The 21,412-nt window shown below is 41.2% G+C and overlaps 1 protein-coding gene across 1 annotated transcript in view; it reads left to right on the forward strand.

The window, feature by feature from the left end:
- Nucleotides 1-807: 807 nt before the first annotated feature.
- The window catches only part of LOC128620133 (leucine-rich repeat transmembrane neuronal protein 4-like), a 109,846-nt gene continuing 89,241 nt past the window's right edge, over nucleotides 808-21,412 (forward strand). The window contains exons 1-2 of the mRNA XM_053644828.1: nucleotides 808-971; nucleotides 4,732-6,293. Coding sequence (XP_053500803.1) covers nucleotides 938-971; nucleotides 4,732-6,293 — 1,596 coding nt within the window. The 5' untranslated portion in view covers nucleotides 808-937. The remainder of the gene's footprint in view (nucleotides 972-4,731; nucleotides 6,294-21,412) is intronic.

Consider the following 21,412-nt stretch of genomic DNA (forward strand, 5'->3'; position numbering starts at 1 on the left):
GTCTAAGACCCCAGAAACAAGCCTTTCTGAGAAAGCACCCTGGTAACTAGTCGAGATCTTAAAATTCAACCTCATGGATATAATTACTGTTTTTATAGTTTACAAAATTGGCAGTTGCTTTCACTGTAGCCCGCTGTATATCATGTCCTTAACGGTTGGCCAGAAGAGGGCATTCAGATTCTGTCTGACAAAGTTACCGGAGCCGCATCTGCATTTCTGCCCGTTCACCGCGCGCAGGAGAAGAGGAGAAACAGTCTCGCGGAGGAGGAAATCCTTTCCTTTAAACACCCCAAAGTCGGTGTTTTTTTTGTTTGTTTGTTTCCGACGGGATCAAACGCCCTTGAGAAATTGTAGGTGGGGGATTTCTTAAAAAAAAAAAAAAAAAAAAGGAGAAGAAAAAAAAAGAATGATAATATTAAATAAATAATTAAATAAATAAATCGACGGTGTCGCTCGTGCTGCCGGTGGAGCCGTTGTTTTGCGTCGCTTGCGCAATGTGCCACGACGCTCGCGCGCGGATTGATGCCGGAACGTTTTGGAATTTAGCTTAAAGTTTTTTTGTTGTTGTTGTTCGCGTGAGGGAGAGAAAATCAGACTGATAACTTGGTGAAGTCTTTGCGTCTTCGGATAAATGGAGTGTCTTTTTTCTTCTTCTTGTTCTTCTTCTTGTTCTTGTTCTCTTGCCTTTCTTCGCGCGGACCTTGACGGAGACTCGGTGTGTTTAATGTGACGTTTTGTCGGAGCCGTTCTACGACATGCTGCATGGTCACGACGGAGGAACCGACACACGCGGATACCGGATATCTTCGACGCGCTCGTGCTGCGGCGGAGCTCTGATTGCGTCGCGGGACCGGCGGAGGCTGCTGCGCGCGACGGCGCCGGTTTGCGGGCTCGGGAAGACGCGTGCCATGCGGATGATTCGGGACGCAAGACGCATATGAAAAACCCTTACCGACTGTCCACACCGATGAGTAAGTTTGCTTTTCAACGCAAAGCAGTTTGAGTTGCATGCGATTTTATTATTATTATTATTATTATTATTATTATTATTATTATTATTATTATTATTATTATTTCCTCCCCCTTTTTATTTCATTCAGCACGGCGGGCTGCGCGTGATATCTGTCGGTTTTGTCCAACCGAATCTCGTGCATGCTCCGTTATGTGGCCTCGTTCTTTGCAGGCAGTTTAGGGTTTCACCTTGCAAAGCCAAAATCTGCGAAAGTCGGGTGTCAAGAGCATTTCTCGGGGTTTTCAGAGCGTTACAGGGTTCCGCGAGCTCAGATCTTGGAATTATGGACGCGGGACAACCTGACGGAGCGCGAGCGCTTATGATGGAACGGCTCGGGTGTTTGATTCTGCTTAGAAGAGAAAAAAAAAAGAAAAAAAAAAACGTCAATGAGATCAACATGTACCGAGTGTGTAGCGCGTTCATTTTTCTGCGTCAGTCGCGCAGACTTGGGGCTTTTCTCAATTTGATGTGCCCGTGGGTGTAGGTGTAGTGTGTGTGTGTGTGTGTGTTGCGTGTGTTGGTGTATGCTTGCGCCTGTGCGCGCGAGAACGCGTGCGCACTCGCTCGTGTGTCTGTGTGTGGGTGGATGAGTGTCTGAGAGTGTGCCATGAAGGCGTTAAGAGCTTTAAACGCAACATTTCTTTCCCATGAGGCAGTGCGTTATACACCCGTCTCTGTCTTAAATTCAGGCGTTAATGCTTTCACGTTTGACTTCTTGAACTCTGCATCTTGTGGATTTTTTTTTTTTTTGAATGCGCAATTAAAAGCCTAGTGTATGTAGGAGGATGGAGAAACGTGTTGCACGGAGATCACTGTGTGAGGGATGTCAAGTGAGGATCTTATTGTGCAGCATGTGCAACAACATGCAGCTCGTTTATTGTTGGTGTTGAATAGGGTTTAGATCATGCCCCGCTTCAGTTCTCTACATGTGATTATGTGGAATGACATGTGGTCCTATGATTGATCACCAAACCCAGGATGAACAAGATTCCAGCCATCACAGTTCCTGTAATCCGTTCAGAAAGCTGCGTGAATTTATGAATTGATTTCTAAATGATGGCATGCTGTTCAATATTACGCTCATGGAGCACTTTATTAGGAACACTCATTCATCATGCAATGCGTAAGATCGTGGAGATACAGCGTGATGTTCACGTCTACCATGTGAACGTGGGAAAAATTGTGATCCGAGTGATCAGTCTCCAGAGTTTACTCAGAATAATAATAATAATAATAATAAAGGGGAAAAAAAAAAAACATGCAGTGAGCGGAAGTTCTGCGGACGGAAACGTTTTTTTTTTTTTGGTGAGAGAGGGTCAACGGAGAATGGCCAGACTGGTTCAAGCTGACAGACAGGCTGCAGTAACTCAGATAACCACTGTGTATAATTGTGGTGAGCAGAAAAGCATCTCAGAATGCACAACATGTCGAAGCTTGATGTGGAGGACCTACAACAGCTGAAGACCACATCGGGATCCACTTCTGAGGCTGAAGTGGGCACAGAGTCACCAAGACTGGACTGGTGAAACTGGAAAAACGTAACCTGGTCTGATGGATCTCGATGTCTGCTGAAGCATACAGGTGTTAGGGTCAGAATTTGGCACCAACAACATGAATCCATGGACCCAACCTGTCTTGTGTCGACAGTCCAGGCTGGTGGAGGTGGTGTAATGGTGTGGGGAATGTTTTCTTGCCACACATTGGGCCCATTAATAGCAATCAATAATTGCTTGATGACCACATCCTATTTGAGTACTGTTGCTGTTGTTGAGTTCAAATCCCAGCACTGCCAAGCTACCACTGTTGGGCCCTTGAGCAAGGCCCTTAACCCTCAACTGCTCACTTGTATAAATGAGGTCATTGTAAATCGCTCTGGATAAGGACGTCTGCCAGATGCTGTAATGTAATGTAATGTAATGTAATGTAATGTGCTAGAACGGGAGAATCGCAGCATGAAAGAGCACCTGAAAAATCTGCAGGAACTGCGTGATGCAATCATGTCAACATGGACCAGAATCTCAAAGGAATGTTTCAGACATCTTGTGAAATCCACACCACGAAGAATTGACAGCAAAGGGAGGCCCTACCCAATACTAGTATAGTGTTCCTAATAAAGTGCTCAGTTAGTGTATTTCATTATAAATATAATACGGGCAGATTCCTAATGTATATTCATTAAATGCAAATGGAAGGCCTTTTATCAACCCAATTAAAATTGGTATTATGATTATGAAGCCCGTTTCAGTTATCATATAACACTTTTATATAGAAAGGATTTAACCAAAGGCAAATACATTATTCATACTCAAATGCTTCATAGTGTGCACTTAATGCATACGGATACAAATAGGAGGTAAATATACAGTGTGTGTGTGTATATATATTTGGAAGGGTTCACAGGGCATCTAGTTAAGAGTTAAGACCATTGGTGTGCATTGCAGCTAGGATGCTATAGGATGCAACAAAATAGTTGCACTATTTTGGGGGGGGGCAATTATGAACTAGAGTGATGCAGCTAAGAAAGATTGAGGAACAGTCAGAGCCAGAATTCACACACTATGTTGACACTGCTGAAAAACCTCTGGGTTTTTCCAGTATTTCCAGGGTCACAGTGGTAGGGTTTGTATATATTCAGTTTAGGCCCTGCCCATTTCTGATTTAAATCTGAATACAGGTACAGGTACAAATATCGGAGTACTAATCAGATACAGATACAAATAAAGAGAGTGGCATTGCGTTATACCACCTGCTGTGTACACTGTGTGTGAACTGTGTCAAAATTTGCCATTAAACATTAAACCGCTACTGTGTCCTAGGGGGCAGTATACCGATACTATATGTGGAAATGTATAAGAGTACATTCTCTTTCAAACAGTCACTCTAATTAGTGATATGGCATAAACGACTGCAGACATTACGCCTGGGAATAATCTGATTTTGTCACCAGGCATACACCGAGTACAAGGCTAATTACACAATGAAGTACAGTGTCACCAGGATGTGGTGATCCATCCATGCCATCCATTTTCACCTATCCACATTATAAATTACTTGATATAATAAACTGATAACAGCAGAGGCCATGGATTAATGTTTGAGCTTAATTCAATTCACTGAGTCCAAGAGTAGCTCTCAGATCCATTCGTGATTCTAGAAATGGATAGAGATCTACTATCTACTAATGCGAGTGCAATGCTATTAAATCGAGGTGAGAACAAAGTGTGTGATGCTTATGAATTTGAACTTGTAAACAAGTGCCGAATCAGTTTTATTGCTCAATTTTATGCCTTATCTAATGTGAGAACAGGATCTAAATGTCTCACCTGTTTGTTAGCAATTCAGTAGCACAAAGGCTATAAGCGTGGCAACAGAAGGCTCAGGCAAACGTAAGTGATTTGGTTGGCTGCCACTCATTTAAGTAGTAATTGTGGTCTAATAGAGTGGCTCTGGCATGTCTTAAAACTCTGTCCGTCCATGCTGCAGTGAGTAAAAGTCCTGTTGTATTGTATGAACGGTTGGATCTCATATAGCCTTTGCCATTATTGTAGATAAAAAATTTGCAAAATCAGCTTTGGCAGGACTAATTCAAGCACTCATTAATGTTAATTAGATCCTGGTTGTCCACTGAATGAGTATATTGGTTCTAAGATGGAAAATGAACGGTGGTCCAAGAGAATGATGAAAGCTTAACTTCTTTCTTTAACTCTGCTTTGTTTCAGGCTCTGCCATGCGACGGCGATGGTTTGTGGTGCTGCTGGTGCAGGCATGGCTCTCTGCGAGTTTTTCTAACGGTGAGCGGCCATGCCCACGGAGCTGCCGCTGCGATGGCAAGATCGTTTACTGCGAGTCCAGTGCGTTCCGCGACGTGCCAAAAAACCTGTCTGGTGGCTGTCAGGGCTTGTCTCTGCGCTACAACAGCTTGGCAAGCTTGCGTGCTGGCCAGTTTGTTGGCCTCAACCAGCTCATTTGGCTCTATCTTGACCACAACTACATTGCAACCGTGGACGCTCGTGCCTTTCAAGGAATAAGGAGGCTCAAAGAGCTAATCCTGAGCTCCAATAAAATCACGCTCTTGCATAATACCACATTCCACCTGGTACCAAATCTGAGGAACCTTGACCTATCCTACAACAAACTGCAGGCTCTGCAGCCAGGTCAGTTCCAAGGACTGCGCAAACTCATCAGTTTGCACATGCGCTCCAACTCTTTGAAGAATCTACCATCTCGCCTGTTTCAGGATTGCCGCAATCTTGAATTCCTCGACCTTGGCTATAATCGTCTGCGCAGCATCACACGTAACGCGATGTCGGGGCTTGTGAAGCTGACGGAACTCCATCTCGAGCATAATCAGTTCTCCAAAATAAACTTTTCCAACTTCCCCCGGCTTTATAACCTCCGCGCTCTTTACCTGCAGTGGAATCGCATCCGGACCATGAGCGAGGGACTTACGTGGACCTGGAGTTCTCTACAGAAGTTGGACCTTTCAGGGAATGACCTACAGGAGCTGGAGCCAGAGGTCTACAAATGCATGCCGAACTTGCAGACACTTAATGTGGATTCCAACAAGCTGGTTAACGTCTCTCAGGAAGTTGTGTCGGCTTGGATTTCCCTGAGCATGATCAGCCTAGCTGGAAACATGTGGGACTGTGGACCTGTCGTCTGCCCCCTAGTAGCTTGGCTGAAAAATTTTCAAGGGAACAAGGAGACTCCCATGATTTGCGCCTCACCCAAAGAGGTTCAAGGTGAGAAAGTCTTGGATGCGGTGGAGGCAAGTGGTGTGTGCAAGGTCAGTCATGTTACTCCCTCATTTGCTAGTTCTACAACTACCCTTTCTGGTGCCCCTGCTCTGAATGCAGCCCTTCCCTTTTCTCCCACACTTCATTCCGGAGGTAGCAGAAGGGGCCAGGGCACCTCCTTGCACCATCCCACCCCTTCAAGACCACCACAGTCTGATGTCTCTCAACCCGAGCAAGATTTTGAGCCAGTGTCTTTCCACAAGATAGTGGCAGGGAGCGTTGCACTGTTTTTATCCGTCGCAATGATTCTGCTTGTGATTTACGTGTCTTGGAAGCGCTATCCGAGCAGTGTCAAGCAGCTGCAGGAAAACACTTCAGCTGCCCGCAAACGTCGAAAAAAGTCTAGGGAGACTGAACGTACGCTCAGCACCCCCTTGCAGGAGTACTATGTGGACTACAAACCTTCAAGCTCCGAGGCCACAGATGTTCTGGTCAATGGAACAGGGCCATGCACATACTCCATATCCGGTTCCAGAGAATGTGAGGTATGACTCTACACTTCTTGCTACTTCTGTAACCAAAACCTTTCCACTGTTTGGCAGTGAAAAAAGAGCTCAGTGTAAATTGCTTTTAGAAAAATGGTGCTGTGATTTTGGTTTTGTCATTTTGTCGATTCCATGTTGGCGGCTAGAAATATTTATAAGAGTGGGATGTCAAATATTTTTAAGGCTACTTGGCTCGGACTGATTTTTTTATTGATTTCTGGCAAATGTGTGCATTTTGATTTCAGTATGCTAAAGAATGTGATTTGTTGTATTTTGTTCAGAGTAAATTTGAAGAATACTGCTGTATTTGCAATAAATATATGCTGTCACATCGGCAAATATGGTCACATACACTGTTCACCTGTACACATTTACTTTGTAAACAATGTTATTATTATTATTTTCTTTTTTTTTTATGTTGTGAGTTATGACAGACTTTGTACCTGTGCTGAAAAACAAAATGTAGTTGATACAATGTCTACAGTGTGTTCAATAGTGGAGTAAATTATCCAAGAAATTGAAAGACTTTGATGCATTCGATCGCATTTGGACAGCGAAGTGGTACGGACATTTCTTATTGGTTCTTATGTTTCTAACCATGGAAGACAAAATTGTACTTCAACCAAACAACTAGATAAAACAGATCCTCATTTTCCCCAAAATGCTAACGGTATGAACTATGAATGGAGCTAGCTTTCATTCACTGTTTGCCTACCTAGCAATTATGTATGAAATATTATTCCGGACGTTTTGAAAGAACCAGAATTATCATACATTTAGTGAAGGAACGTGATCAATTAAATAACCAATATGACAACATACGCTTTATAGCCATCTTTACATTTTTAGCCATCCCGGACAAAAAAAAAAAAAGAAGCACATTTTAAAATAAGTATTTGGTCCCGAATTGAGACCAACTTCATGCCATTGCGATCAAAGACAGCCGAGGACAATGTTCAGAAGTATTTTATTGAAATCTCAGAGTGTGAACTTTTGTATAAAAGCCACTTAAATGGCTTTTATACATGAAACATGATGAAACTTAAATGCAACATGCTACAGTAACTGACAGAAAATGGCTGACTGATGATGTAAGCAGAACGTAGTCATTTTTTTAAAATCACAGATCTATCGTCAGAGGATCTTCATCGCATAATCTAACGTGGAGAACGGGCGGGCTGTTATCGTCCGTCTGTTACAGAAGGTTTTTTTGTTTTTTTTTGGGTTCTCTTACAGTATGAGTTCTAATCTTAAAAGACTGCTGAAAACACAGTGTGCCCATTGGCACCAGTGTTATTAATTACTGAAATAAATAATTCAGGTATCATGTAACCTTACATAACTAGTCATGCGTATGGACTTCAAACACTCAGCATTGATCAGAGAGCATCTCTCTCTCTCTCTCTCTCTCTCTGTCAAAAAAGCAAAAACAAAACAAAACAAAAAAACACAAACCCTGTTTTTATATGAGCTTCAGTGACTGCTGGGTCTTCTTGCCTGTTTGATCTGTTTTTAATAAGGGTTTTAGATCTTAGCCATCGTAGCGATTACATTACCAGAAAGGACAGCGCTTTCCTGTCTTTTTTTTTTTTAAACCCTAACAAGCTTCCTCAAGAAATGTGAGCCTGCTGATGATGTCTATAACAAGATCATCCTGCCCTCTCGTTTTCAGCAGCTTTTTAGCTGTTGCTGTTTCATCCATGCGCCAAAAAGATGTTTCAAATGGAATCCCATATATGTGTGTATATATATATATATATATATATATATATATATATATATATATATATATATATATATATATATATAGGCAGTTTCTTTTGTAAATATTCTGTACACAACATTTCGAAAAACCCAGATTTTAAAAATCCTTACTGAATGCACAGTGCTTAATACAATACAGTACTTTAAGTATGGAAATGAGTGGGTATTTTTTGTCTGCATGCGTTTCCCTTGATGGTTTTATTTTCGTTGATGGCACATTTTTGTATTCACCTGCACTAGCAGTGACCCCTCCCTCCCTCTGAGTCTTGGAAACCTGTCAGCTTCTTGCAGGGATGTTAGCATTAGCTGTAGCCAATCCTTCTGGCAATGCCATGACAGAGACACTTGGACATATAAATTGGTCTTGAACCTAAACAGTGCAGGGGGGTGAGATGATAGACTGATAGACACGATGAGAGCTCGGTAAACAGGTGAGGGAAATGCACTGACAGGAAGGGGAAGATGGTCAAGGCCACAGAGAGCCCACAGGCATACAGAATGGGTTCCGGACAAACTCCTGTCTTATTCGATACACAAAAAATAAAAACGATTTTCTTTTTTCAGAGGGTACAGCAGTGTGTGGTTGACTCCTACAGATTAGGCTCATTTGCTTTGATTCATCTAGACGTTCTTCATAGCAGGTTTCCACGTCGTATCTCTGTTTCGTCTTGGAGCATCTTCAGGGCCTTCATCTAACAAGTTAGCTACTTCAAGAGATGTGAGGTTCCATTAGGTTATCTAGTTCATTTTAACCTCAGAATTAATTTAACACTAGCACCTTCTAAATCTGACAAATAATGCAATAAGCAAATCACTTACGTTCATAAAACATATACTCCTTGCTTTGAGGTGAAAGTTTGGGACACAAAACATTCATGGAATTTTGTCATGGTAAATGAATTGTCTACATCAAGCATGATGCATGTAATTATACCATATGAGTCGGCCAAATCTTATTCAAGGTACGTCATCAGAGGTCTCCAGAATTATTGGCACCTTTCTCACAAATGACCAGAAAGGCAGGGGTCACTCAATCAGCCAAACAAATAAGCAGATTAAAAATATATAAATAAATAAATAAATAAATACAGGATCCTGTACAAATCAGGTAAAAGACATATGCAGTTAAAAACAGGATTAAGTACAATTAGGGTGTCATAAGAAAAACATTCCACATGTCTGAAACTATAGCACACCTGAGCACACTATAATTGGCATCATGTGATCAAAGGGTCAGATGAAAACTTTTTAGTCGTGCACACCGTCAGGATCGATGAAAAGGGAATGAATACAATACAAGAACAATGACCTGATAGCCACCGTAATCTATGGCAGTGGATCAGTGATGCTTTAGAGTTGGTGCTTCAGGAGATCTAATTAAGACTGATGTACCAGAATATTTCAGCCCAATACTTGTTTGCATCAGCCAGCATGTTCAGACTTGGCCTGTCTAGATAGATCTTTCACCACGACACTGAAACATACTTTTAAATCGATCAAAAACAGTTCAGGAAAACAAAAAAACAAAATCAATCAAAAGTTTTGCCATTTTTTGCTCATTGTAATGAAGGTGCCAATAATTTTGAAGGATTCCACGGATTGATGCTCGCTGCCGTTTATTCCATGCTGTGACAACAGCGTGAAATGAGTCTTTCTAGATGCTTAGATTGAACCTAATCAGCCAATTGCTTAATCATGAATAGGTCATAATATAACAAGGGACGTTTTCTGTGTTTCATTCCATTCCGGTTGTTTACTGCGTCCCCTCTCCGTCTCCTGCGGCGGACATGATGTGGTTCGGCTGCTTCGTGGTGCAGCAGAGTCGAAGTCACCCGGTGATTGATGAGTGCTATTCTCTCTCCTGCGATTTGGTATTCTGCTCACACACCTGACTTGCAGGTCTTTTCACATCACGCTAACGAGCTAGATTCAAACATACGTTTCGGCTTGCTTTCGGCTTTTGTCTTGGAAACGCGCATTCTCTACTCTCGGCGTCTTATCGTGAGTGACAAGAAACGCCGGATAAAGGGTGTTCAGTGAGAGAGAAAGAGAGAGCGCTTCCTCTGCTCTAACCTTGAGACAAGCTCGCTTGGTAAATCAGGTGCTTCAGTAAAACTTGAGCATCTTTGGTTGTTAAATGTAATTCCCGGATACAATGCGGACCGCTTCGAAAAGCAAAGCAATAAAGATGTCCTTATTGATGGAACTGACAATGTCCACGGTTAGGATTTATTGCCCTGTGAATCTCACAAAGCTGCTTTTGGACCAGTAATGAGGTGTTTGTCATTCGATAGCCCTTGTAACAGGGCGGTCTTCGGGTTTGGTCTGATCAGCAACTCGACGACTCTACGTGTGTTAAAAGCACAGTGGAAAAGGATAATGAGGCAAACTTGTCAGAGAAATGAAGGGGGCTGGGCCGTCGTTCCTGTCATACAGGTCTACATCTTTACTTCCTCCAGCTGCAGGATCCTCCAGCTGCTCAGACGCTTCACTTTCAGACCTTAAATTGTTAGGAACATGAATAATTCATGATGAATTGCTGATTAGCCGGCAACTGGATGTGTCAGTATTTTACCTGTTGCCTCTGTTTGTCAGGAAAGTCTCTTGGGGGGGGGGAATCTACATCTGCTGAAAATAGCTTATTTTTATTCAGATACAAATAATATATTTGTAAAAAAAAAAAAAAAAAAACCTAAGTTAAGGAACAAATATTATTTAATTTATAAAACCTCCATTTACATATTTAGTCAACTGCAGTTATAATAATAATACTATTACTACTACTACTCATAATAATAATAATAATAATAATAATAATAATAATAATAATAATAATAAAAGTTTCTAAAGCTTAGACAGTTGAAATTTGCCCATATTTCATGTGATAAAGTCGACCGCTTTTGAGTTGTTTATAAAGGAAAAACTCTGGTTTGGAACAACATTTTAGATCTATGTGCATTTTCTTTTTATTTGATTCATTCATCTTAAGTAAGGGTTTTATCCTGGGTCAGGGTCGCAGTGGATCCGATGCCCATCCCAATAAATCCCAATAAATCCAGGAGAGCGGTGGGACTACACCCTGGATGGGATGCCAGTCTGTTGTGCGGTGCCATTCAATTTAGCCTAGCCAATCCACCTACCAGCAGGTTTTGAGAAGGTTGGAGGAAACCGAAGAACTTGGAGGAAACCCACATGGACATGGAAAAATTAGTGGTCAGGGTCAAAGCAGGAACCCTGGTGCTGTGTGGCAGCAATGCTACCCAGTTCCCAGTTATTTATTGCACACATCCACATGCAGAAATGTAGAAGATCCCCTGCCGACATGGTAGTGTGTTTACTGACTCAAACCCTCAAAAGGTTTTGGAGGCATTCAATATTTATTCTTCTTGCTTGTGAGCAATTAGGGCAGTTCCATGGCTCTTTGATTGCATTCTGCATTGTAGTCATGTTACAGTCGCATTAAAGGCTTAACTCCTGAGTCCTTAATGCAAGCAGATTTTAGAATGCTCCATTTGCTTTGGGGGAAAGAAAAAAAAAAAACAAAAAAAAAAAACAAATAATGATAATTTTGTTCCATTTTAACAAAAACTGACTCAAATGAGAGATTAATCACCATTAGGCCAAACCCTACATTTTTTACATTTATTAAATTGATTTTGTAGCTTTGAGCCGTGTAAATAATGAAAATGGACTAATCCTCTCAACAGGAGAAAGTAATTGTTGAAGATTGTGTGCCACCAATCAGGTTATCAGGTCAGCGACCAGATCATAAAATAATAATAATAATAATAATAATAATAATAATGTAGGAAAAGCAAAGAGAAGATTAAGGGCAGTTTTCCATATGCTCACTGACCGCAAAAGAGACTTGTTTTGCACCTGAGGACAATTCTGTAAGCTCCTAATCTGTGTCAAGTGCTTGAGAACAAACTAAGAATGCAGGGATGCCACCTGGGTCTTTGTGTTCTGCTGTGAAAAATGGATTTCATATGCATGCCATGTCTTTGTAAAGTGAGCGAAGGAAGATTTCATTATAATGGTACCCCTGTACAGCTTGTATTTTATTACTGAAATATTGGAGCTGAAATAGCTCTTCACCCCTTCCCCACTGCTGTACGTGTTATAATGGAAAAAACTGTATTGAAGACGACACAAAGGTGAATATATAACAGAAACAGGTAAAAGCGCTGAAAACGAGGGGCAGGTGTGTTTTCTGCAAAGCCGAAGGGTTAGTTCAGGGGTTTAAGACCCCGTAAATCTGAAAACGTTTTTTTTACACGTCTGTTTTCAAAACAGTTCCCATCCACATGAACGGCGTTATTGGAAATATGAGCGTGCTGGTCAAGTAGACGGTGGTAGTATGTCATAAACTCTTATGTCAAACAAAAGAGCTGTGTATTGAGTGGGGCAAAACACTTAACGTGACAAAAAAAAAAAAAAAAAAAGGAAAAATGACACACATGAAAGTTCCTGCTGTAGGCGAAACTAATACTTAAGGTTACATTTGAATACAAAGTGTTTGACCATATCCACATTTTGTATTATGGTACCATGAAGTGGTGGATTTAGGTGCAGTAGCGCTCATGTCATATTCTGGTGCTTCGAAGGTGTACTAACTTTGAAAACGAACTTTAAAATTCATCCGAAATGCCATTTTTATTGAATAAAGTGCAAAACAAAGAACCAAAAGTGTGAAAACAAGAACCATAAATGTAACAATGGACACAAGATAAAAAAAACATAGAGTGTGAGAGTGGCTGTAGGACACATGACGATACAGGACAACAAGAAAAGCTCGACAATTAGGTGAAAAACTAGAACTTCTATAAGGATGCTTATTAGTAGTGATGTATCGTTCATTTTGAACGAATCTTTAATATGACTCAGGGACAACGAGTTGTCTCAGAGAGCGATTCGTTCACTTTTGACCGCACATGTGCTGCAACATCCCTGTAGGTTCTGTACCGGAAATAGAAACGATCAGTTCACGTCTCGAGTCTTTGGGTTTGAGTCGTTCGTTCATCACGTCACATCCCCACTACGTTCTGCCTATGGGGCGGTCACGTGATGAACCGACGACTCGAACCCGAAGACTCGAGAGATGAACGAATCGTTTCTGTTTCCGGGGAACAGACGTGACAAATGTGACGTTGCAAAAGAAAGAACGACTCGGATCGGGAGCCTGAAGACCCAGCTAAGCTGTTAATTTATCATTTCTGTTTCTCGTGATTTGGCCATGTCTTCTACATGCATTAGCCAATAGTTTATTTTTTTATTCCAAATGTGATCAACGTTTGTGTAAGTACTAGACGTGTTGAGGAATTGAACATCTTGTTCTTCTGCTGGAATTTTATGCAAATCATTGTTGTAGCTTGTTACTGTTTAAATCCTGCTCAATATTAGCTGGAATATCTTATTAAGACAAAGTTAGATACATTTTCTTAAAATGAAATTACTTGTCTAATGCAAAACATGCTTGACAAGATTACACGCAAAAAAAAATTAGACTAATTTCCCAGGAATTTATGGAAATTCCTTCTTTTTTTTTTTTTTTTTTTTTTTTGCAGTGTAGACAGTAAAGAATGAAAGTGTCCGAAAGACTGAAAAGAAAAAACAGAAAACTCTGGTTCATGTACCATGAAATGACAACTTAACTGTCCATAACTGTCTGCCAGATCACAGCCACAACTCAGCCATGATGAGTCCAGCAGGACATGGACCAGAATTTACAGTACCAGTAGGTTCAACCCTTAGAAGAAGGGGAGATAAAAAAAACTACTCCTTTATTGACTCTCACAAAACAAAAGTTTTCATTTGGTATGTAGCTATGTTTAAACTTCATGGTGTACCTCGATTCTGTAACTATAGCACAAGCTACTCGTTCTGAATCCGAGCACCCGACGCACTACATACCGACATTGACAATGGCACGATTTTTACTAGTCGGATTAATTCGTGTGTACAGATCACAGACATCTTTGTGGAATCTGGAGCATGCAGGTACGTGGAAACACTGACAGGTCCAGTGCAAAGCCATTACATAACTCGTTGTAGTTAAACCTATTGAGAGAAAATAGCAACACTAGCCAGCCTCAAATGATATCTTCACATGCAGTGTGTGGACATCTCATAACTGAAATACTGGCCAATGACTTGCTGACTTTTGGTCAAGGGAACAAGCACAAAAAAAACATTCTTGTTCTTTTATCTTGTCTTAGCGCACTGTATTTAAGCTAACGATCCTGCTATGTGGTATTATATTATGTTAGCTACCAATTTTTAGCTTCATCAATTAGATTTCCCAGGCAGACAAAGCATAGGACTTTATGCAGTGAGCTAGCTAATAAATTTCTGATTTGTCCATCCCTGGGCCCACAATACACTAATCACATGCCTAAACCTGTCCATATTTGGCCTCCTATATGGCAAAAGATTGGAAATTGTTAATGGCAGTTATAAAGATATAAGGGTGATATATAAACAAGTGATAAGAATGCGATTCAGGTAGACATCACATTATGACATTCAACATGGAATATGATTACCATGGGAACTTTTTAAGTTATCATGAATACTGTCCCAATTTTCAAAGGCTGAAACTGTATGAGAGATGGAGCTGTCCTACCCAAGAGGCACACTCCATATGATTTAGTGGCAATTGCACAATTTAATGTCTCCGCACCACATTATTTATTAAGATTATCATAAACTTGTGGCTAGAGAACAACACAAGGGCAGTGCAGGCAGTCACCCTGGAGTGAGCTACTGCCAGTGAGGAGGCAAGACAGTACCGAAAAGTGACATCACTTCCTTATACTGTTTTGTTGTTCTGTCCACCCACAGGACACAGCTGGTCAAAGCCTGACCTTCAGAAATGTATCCATTTGAACCCACACAGTAAGAGCTGAAACACACTAAAAGCTTCATTTTGTAGCTTTTTTTGTTAGCTGGATGGTATATCCTTTAAGACTAAGAAGTGCACTTTATTAAATCAGTTAGCTCATGTTTTCTGATTTTGAAGCGTTTCATAACAAAAGCAAGAAGCCTTTTTAGAACCCCTTTAAAAACCCTTGCGCTCTGCATCCATTTGGAAGGTCTGAAAAATCTGAACCTGTGTATTATAGGATGGTCGTGCCAGCTTTGCCCACGCAAAAACAGGCATGTACTTGAGCACACTTGGGCGCTTATGCAATCATAGCATTCCCTGCAATTTGGAAGCCAATCACATGGACTCGATTCAACGGAACACAAGGCATACCTCTGGTGAGAGCCCTCAGATTCAAATTAATTCATCCTGTTTGTTCATACAGATCCGAGCTCCAGCTTGTGTGTACACGTGGGTTTTGGGACCTGGTGGCCATATCAAGTGCTGGTGGACTCTTCCAAATTGACTGAAAGGGTCCTTAATTAGATTCACATTGAAAGCCTGTGGCAAATTCATGGTTTAACCAGTGCCCTTGCTTCTCATCTGGCCAAAAGCAAAAGAGAATCTTTTCATGCTAATTCATGCTTGAAGTTGTTTCCATTTAGTCCCTGTTTTCAATAGTCCTTCAGGGCAATTTTTAGATTTTGAAAGATCAAGAAAAGTCAGGGAAAATCTATTACTCACTCGTGAAAGACTCTTGACGTTACAGAAGTCCTGTCATCAATGCAGTGAACATTTTCTCTGGTGGAGAAAGCATAATGATTGTCCCCATAATGACTGAACTTGGAAATATTTTGCTTCTATTTGGTATTTCTGTATGCCCATTGAGGGACAATTGGGTGAGGGTGAAGGGAAGGGAAAGGAAGGGTTTTTTGAGAAGTTGTCAGCATGCGAAATAGTTCTGACAGCTCCAGGGTCCACACTTCAATCCGGAGATTGGGTTACTTTTGTAAGTTGTAAGTTCCTCCCAATGCCCATGTGGGTTTCCTTCAGATTGTCTGGCTTCCTATGTTTCCCAAAAACATGCTGGTAGTAGTATGGTGCCTTACAATGGTCTGGTGTCCCATTCAGGTGTACTTGAACCTCGTGGCCAAATATTGCAGGGATAGGCTCTGGAAACACTGTGATCCTGACCCAGGAATAGCAGTCACACAGTTCACACTACACACAAATTCATAATTCGTCATTCATTCAACACAAATATTATGGTACTCCTATCATTATCCCCCAGTGATCTGGAGTCCCATCAAGGCAGTAATGCCCAGTGTGCCCTTGATAGGCTGTGTATCCAGTGCAGCCATGATCAAATACTAATAGTTAGTATTTGTAGTAGTTAATAATCAGTATTATTCAGTGTTAAACCAACGTTCTGAAATTTTTGACAACATTGATATTGACTTGCATTCTTGCACTGTCTGTTGTCAGATCATGCACTGTTGGGACATGGTGGATGAGGTGGGGGCATCTGGGGTGGTTGGGAGTCAACAGTAAGCAGCATGACTTCATGGGGTCAGGATCCAGAGTGCACAGAAACATCACACAATTTCAGAAGCACTTAGACATCCACTGAGTACCAGTTGTTGCCCTAGGCCACAGGTTCCTAACACTAGTCATGGAGTACCTTGGAGTGTTTTCCCAACTCTACCATACCCACTTCAACTCACAAAGGGCTATTAATTCGCTGATTCGTTGAATCGGACATGTTGGGGACAGGTAAAACACTGTGATGCGCTGGGAACCTGTGTCCTTGGCAATTATCTGGGCTGCCATGAAGCTGATCAACTAGAAACTAGCAACTAGCATGCGATGTGAGAAGCTCAATCTCGGATTTCTGGTTTGATGCCTGATTCCCTTTCAGCAAACAAGCGCATTTAAACATGGTCTATTCTTAATGCAGTATTGTAATATCGTAAACCGTGATTAAATGCTGAGTAATTATAATGATTTAAACATTTATGCAGGGGACACAGTGGCTTAGTGGTTTGTGTCGCACTTCCAGGGTCTTCCAGGGTTGGGGGTTCGATTCATGTCTCCGCCCTGTGTGCTCTCCTTGTGCTTTTGGGATTTCTATCGAGTACTCCGGTTTCCTTCTAAAGTCCAAAGACATGCATTGTAGGCTGATTGGCGTCTCTAAATTGTCCGTAGTGTGTGAGTGTGTGTGCAATTGTGCCCTGCACCCGCCTTGTGCCCCAAGTCCCCTGGGATACAGGCACCCCACAACTCTGGATGGATGGAAAATGGATGGATGCTTGAACATTTATGTTGATATTTGCCTAGTGGAGGGTGCATGGTGGTGCTGGTTGGAGTTGAGGGACTTGTATAATGAATTCAGCCTCCCTTAACGAGCGTCCTCTCTATTGTGTGCTTTTCACTCTATAATTTCTCCCTCCTTCATTCCCTACACATTGCCTTCTCCCACTTATTCTCTTTATACCTGACTTTATTTTTGGCTTCCTCACTTGCACTTCCTCACTGTCTTCTTCTTTTGTTGTCTACCTTTACTTTCATCCATGCTGTAAATCTCATGCCTGCCCCCTTTTCTTCCATTTTTGGTCTTATTCTCTCTCTCGCAATTCTTCTTTTGTCTAGTTCTTTCTCCCAAACAAAATATCAGCCCTACTTTCTTTCTGTTTCCTCTGCCTGATAGTGTTTCATTCTCCGTCTTTCCCAGTGTCTCTCTTTTGATCCCAAGTGGATGGCTGCTATATGACACAAGGTAATAAACATGCTCTCTGAGCAGTAGCGTGCTAGAATATGTGTCGGTGATGGCACTGTGCATCGCTGACAGAGAGGAAGAAAACATGACAAAAAGCCTAGCTGTGGCTCAGGCATGAGCATTCTTTTTTTTTTTCTGACCTACTGCAGTCAAGATGGTCAAAGGACAGATGGTAGACATGTCTCCATGTCCACGGAGACTAGAATCATGTCACCGCTTTATTAGGCTGATCGCCCAGCATAAAGTGCTCTTGGTTGTGAAGTTTTATTCATCCAAACACCATCTTAGAAAACTAATGGACATGGACAGGTGACTGGAAGTTGTCCAGAAAATTAATCCCTCACCATGTTTCCCTTATAATAGCACAGTAACTCTTCTTATACTCATCTGTTAATGACACAAAACAATCCATGGTGTGAAGTCTTGACAGAGTTCCTTTGTAAGCAACGAGAGAGCTACACTGAGATGTAGATGTTGACTTTCCAATCTTGAAAGCGTGACTTGCAGATTAATGATGCTTTCCTAACATACTCCAGTATATCCTATCTGTCTATCCTCAAATAATACCAGTGGGTCCGTTTATTTATTTATTTATTTTTTTGAATAAGCAATTCGTTTTTAGTATCTTCAATCGCTCCTCTTCATATGATCATGATCATAAATCAACGAAACTGTATCAAGCTGTATGACAGTGATCTATAAGGACCACGACCTCTTTTTTTCTCCCGTAACCTTTGTAGAATGAGATATTTCCGAGTGTCAAGGTCGTGTTTTTTTTTTTTCTCCCTAGAGGAAGAGAACGCAGCCCATGACATTTTTATCTAATTTTCTCTCTTTCCTAACTAACCTTTTTTTTAAAAAAATCTCGGGCCTCCTTTATCCTCTGGAGGGTTTAGGAGAGCAGAGGAATGGATAAGGACCAGGAGAACATCTGGGAATATCTGGATCTGCAAAATATATATGAGCTAGCAGGGTTAACCCCTCCCTTTCTTTGAAGTCAAAAATACATCAAATATAAAACTCAGTTTTTGTCTTATTTGTTGTTGACAAATTGCATAAAATGGATTGTTTTTGACATTTCTAGAAGAAAGCGCAACAGCTGACCGACATTGTACCCAAGCAAAACGAGAGGAATGGTATGTAGGGCCGGTCTCTGAAGGTGTTCTCTGCTTGGTGGTCATAATAAAATCCGGTCACATTCCACATCACCGTCTGCGGTGTCATGTCTTTCACCTTGGCCTGTTGGGATTTAAAGAACACGGACCAGAATCCCAGCTGGTGTCAGGCTTGTAAAATCATTCTGCAAGTAATGACGGCACCTCTCATTCCCCAGTGGCAGGACAGCACCATGGATGAGCGAATGGAGTGGCAAATTAGTCCTGATTTCTATTGTCAGTGCAAATCTTGGGTGCCTGTGTGACTCCAAATTAGCATGGACGAGCTTGTTAAAAGATATATAATGCCCTCAAAGGCTTAATTGTCTGCAGCTGCTTTAGGCAGCATCTGACATCTTTATTCTTCAGCACTCATATTTGGGGAGTCGTTCCTAAATTTAATTAAACATGCTCATACTTTTAGTAAATCAAGCATCAGGCGAGCGAACCATTTAATGTTCCCAACCTCCCGTAATTCATATCTCTTTGAAAACTATAGGAAATAACTTTTTGATGTGAATTTTTAGCTCGAGTCGCTGCTTTGAGCCTGTTGCACTCTACAGATGGCCTATTTTTCAGAGCCGAGGCTGGTTAATGCTCCTGTGGCAAGGCTGTGGAGCAGTAAACAGCCCCTTTACCAAGAGCCCCAGCAGCTTTCCTAAATCAAATGATCCACTTACGGCCTCCCTGGTTCGTACCCTCTGCCTCCCCCAGAGCCCTGCAGCTCTCCGCTGTCATTCTCCCACTGTGGTTAACACCCCCCCCCCCCCCCCCCCCCCCGGCATGACACTTCGAGCTCATTACTAGGTCTTCGTATTCGAGATGATCTGTTTCGTTTTCCTTTTTCACAATACCTCCTGTCAGTGAGTGATGAACACTGATATTTATCATTTGGCAGTCCTTTGGGTACAAATGACTTAAGAATCTTTCATTCAAGTTCAGAATTGTGCAGTAAAGTGTGAAGAAAGCTAGAGGCCAGAGCTGGGGTTGCATGTTTATTTATTTGTCAAACAGTAATTACATTTTTATTTTAAATAGTCGATGACTCATCTTTTCCATAGTTCAAACAAAAACTGATTCAGGGCATTGCTATTTTTATTTTATTACTGAAGTTAAATACTAATAAACAACAGCAAAGGGCTATCAATTAACCTTCAACTACTGAACATGTACAGGCTATAAATTACCTTTTGAACTTTATTCTGTTTGCTACAGTGTTAAGAACAAACACCAATAAATTAGTGCAATAAACTCGCAAAATAATCATTTTCCAGGCTGGGAATGACCAGGTTTGAATTGCCATGTTCAACTCTGAATTGAATTGCCATGTTCAACATGGCAATTCGGTCAGCTGCCATAATTGGATTGGATGCTGATGCGCAACCCGCGGCTCCGAAAGCTCCCAGCTTTCTCTAAACCTCCTACAAAGGTGATAAAATTCCATTTTCCTAGCATAATCGTAAACAATACTCTTTTTTTTTTTTTTTTTCGACAGTCCAACTATTTGACATCCCCACGGTCGTGAGTAGTGAATGTATTAGTTGATTAGTTTATGCAACCCTTAGTTCGAACTCAAAACCTGATCATTAGCTCGGAATCTTAACCATCGCTTGCTCTCAGGTTGCGGAACGGTTGGGTTGTTGATTCCAGCAGTGATTAATTCAGCAATTACTATAAACCTCAGTGTGGCACAGATTTGCAGTACACTTGAGCACGATAAATCTTGTTAAATCGGAGTTTATCACTGCTCCGGGTTTGTATTATTCACAAGGACCAGAAGGCCAAGTTTACAATCGTTTTCCTCCTTCCCAAAAGAGGAGGCCTGATCTGATCTACAAATCAAGTTACAGTAACATAGCCAGAAAATAAGCGTAATACCAGCTTTGCACTGTATACTCTCCACCAATTTCTGGGTCTGATCAATTTTTTTGTTAACCTGACAACCTTTTTTTTCCTTCTTTTGTTCCCTCCTTCCTCCATCCACTTCACTCTGTTATCTTACCTTCTTTCGTTGCCGCACTCCCTTGTCCTTTACCTTGTATTTGAAAAGAAGATGAGAGGGCAACACTAAAGTTCAGCAGCACTTCCTTCAAAGTGTCAAATATCGGATCGTCCGAGAAACACTCTCGAACTCCACATCAAAGCCATCCGTGATCTTTCCAGCACTTATCTTCCTGGTCTGCTGCTAATACATGCTTTTAGGTTTAGTCTTTTCTTCTTCACTCTTCTCTATCTTAACCACCTAAAACTGAAAAGAGTTTATATATATATATATATATATATATATATATATATATATATAAAGTATTTATAATAATGAAACTCTCCAGTGCCACTAAATTTGCCCCACTAAACATCATAAACATCAGCATTGTTGAATTCTCAAATCTGATTGGTCAGAAGGTAATTCATTTTCTGTAACAGCAGCTCTGACAGTAGTTCTGGGTGTAATTTCAGAAACTTTCATGAGGAAAAAGGAACAATTAAAATACTTACAATAACCTAGATGCGTAAGTGTGCACACCCCTGAACTTTGTTGAAGCACCCTTAGATGTTATTA

This window comes from Ictalurus furcatus, chromosome 16 (genome assembly GCF_023375685.1).
Source record: "Ictalurus furcatus strain D&B chromosome 16, Billie_1.0, whole genome shotgun sequence".
In the NCBI taxonomy this organism is placed as follows: Eukaryota; Metazoa; Chordata; class Actinopteri; order Siluriformes; family Ictaluridae; genus Ictalurus; species Ictalurus furcatus.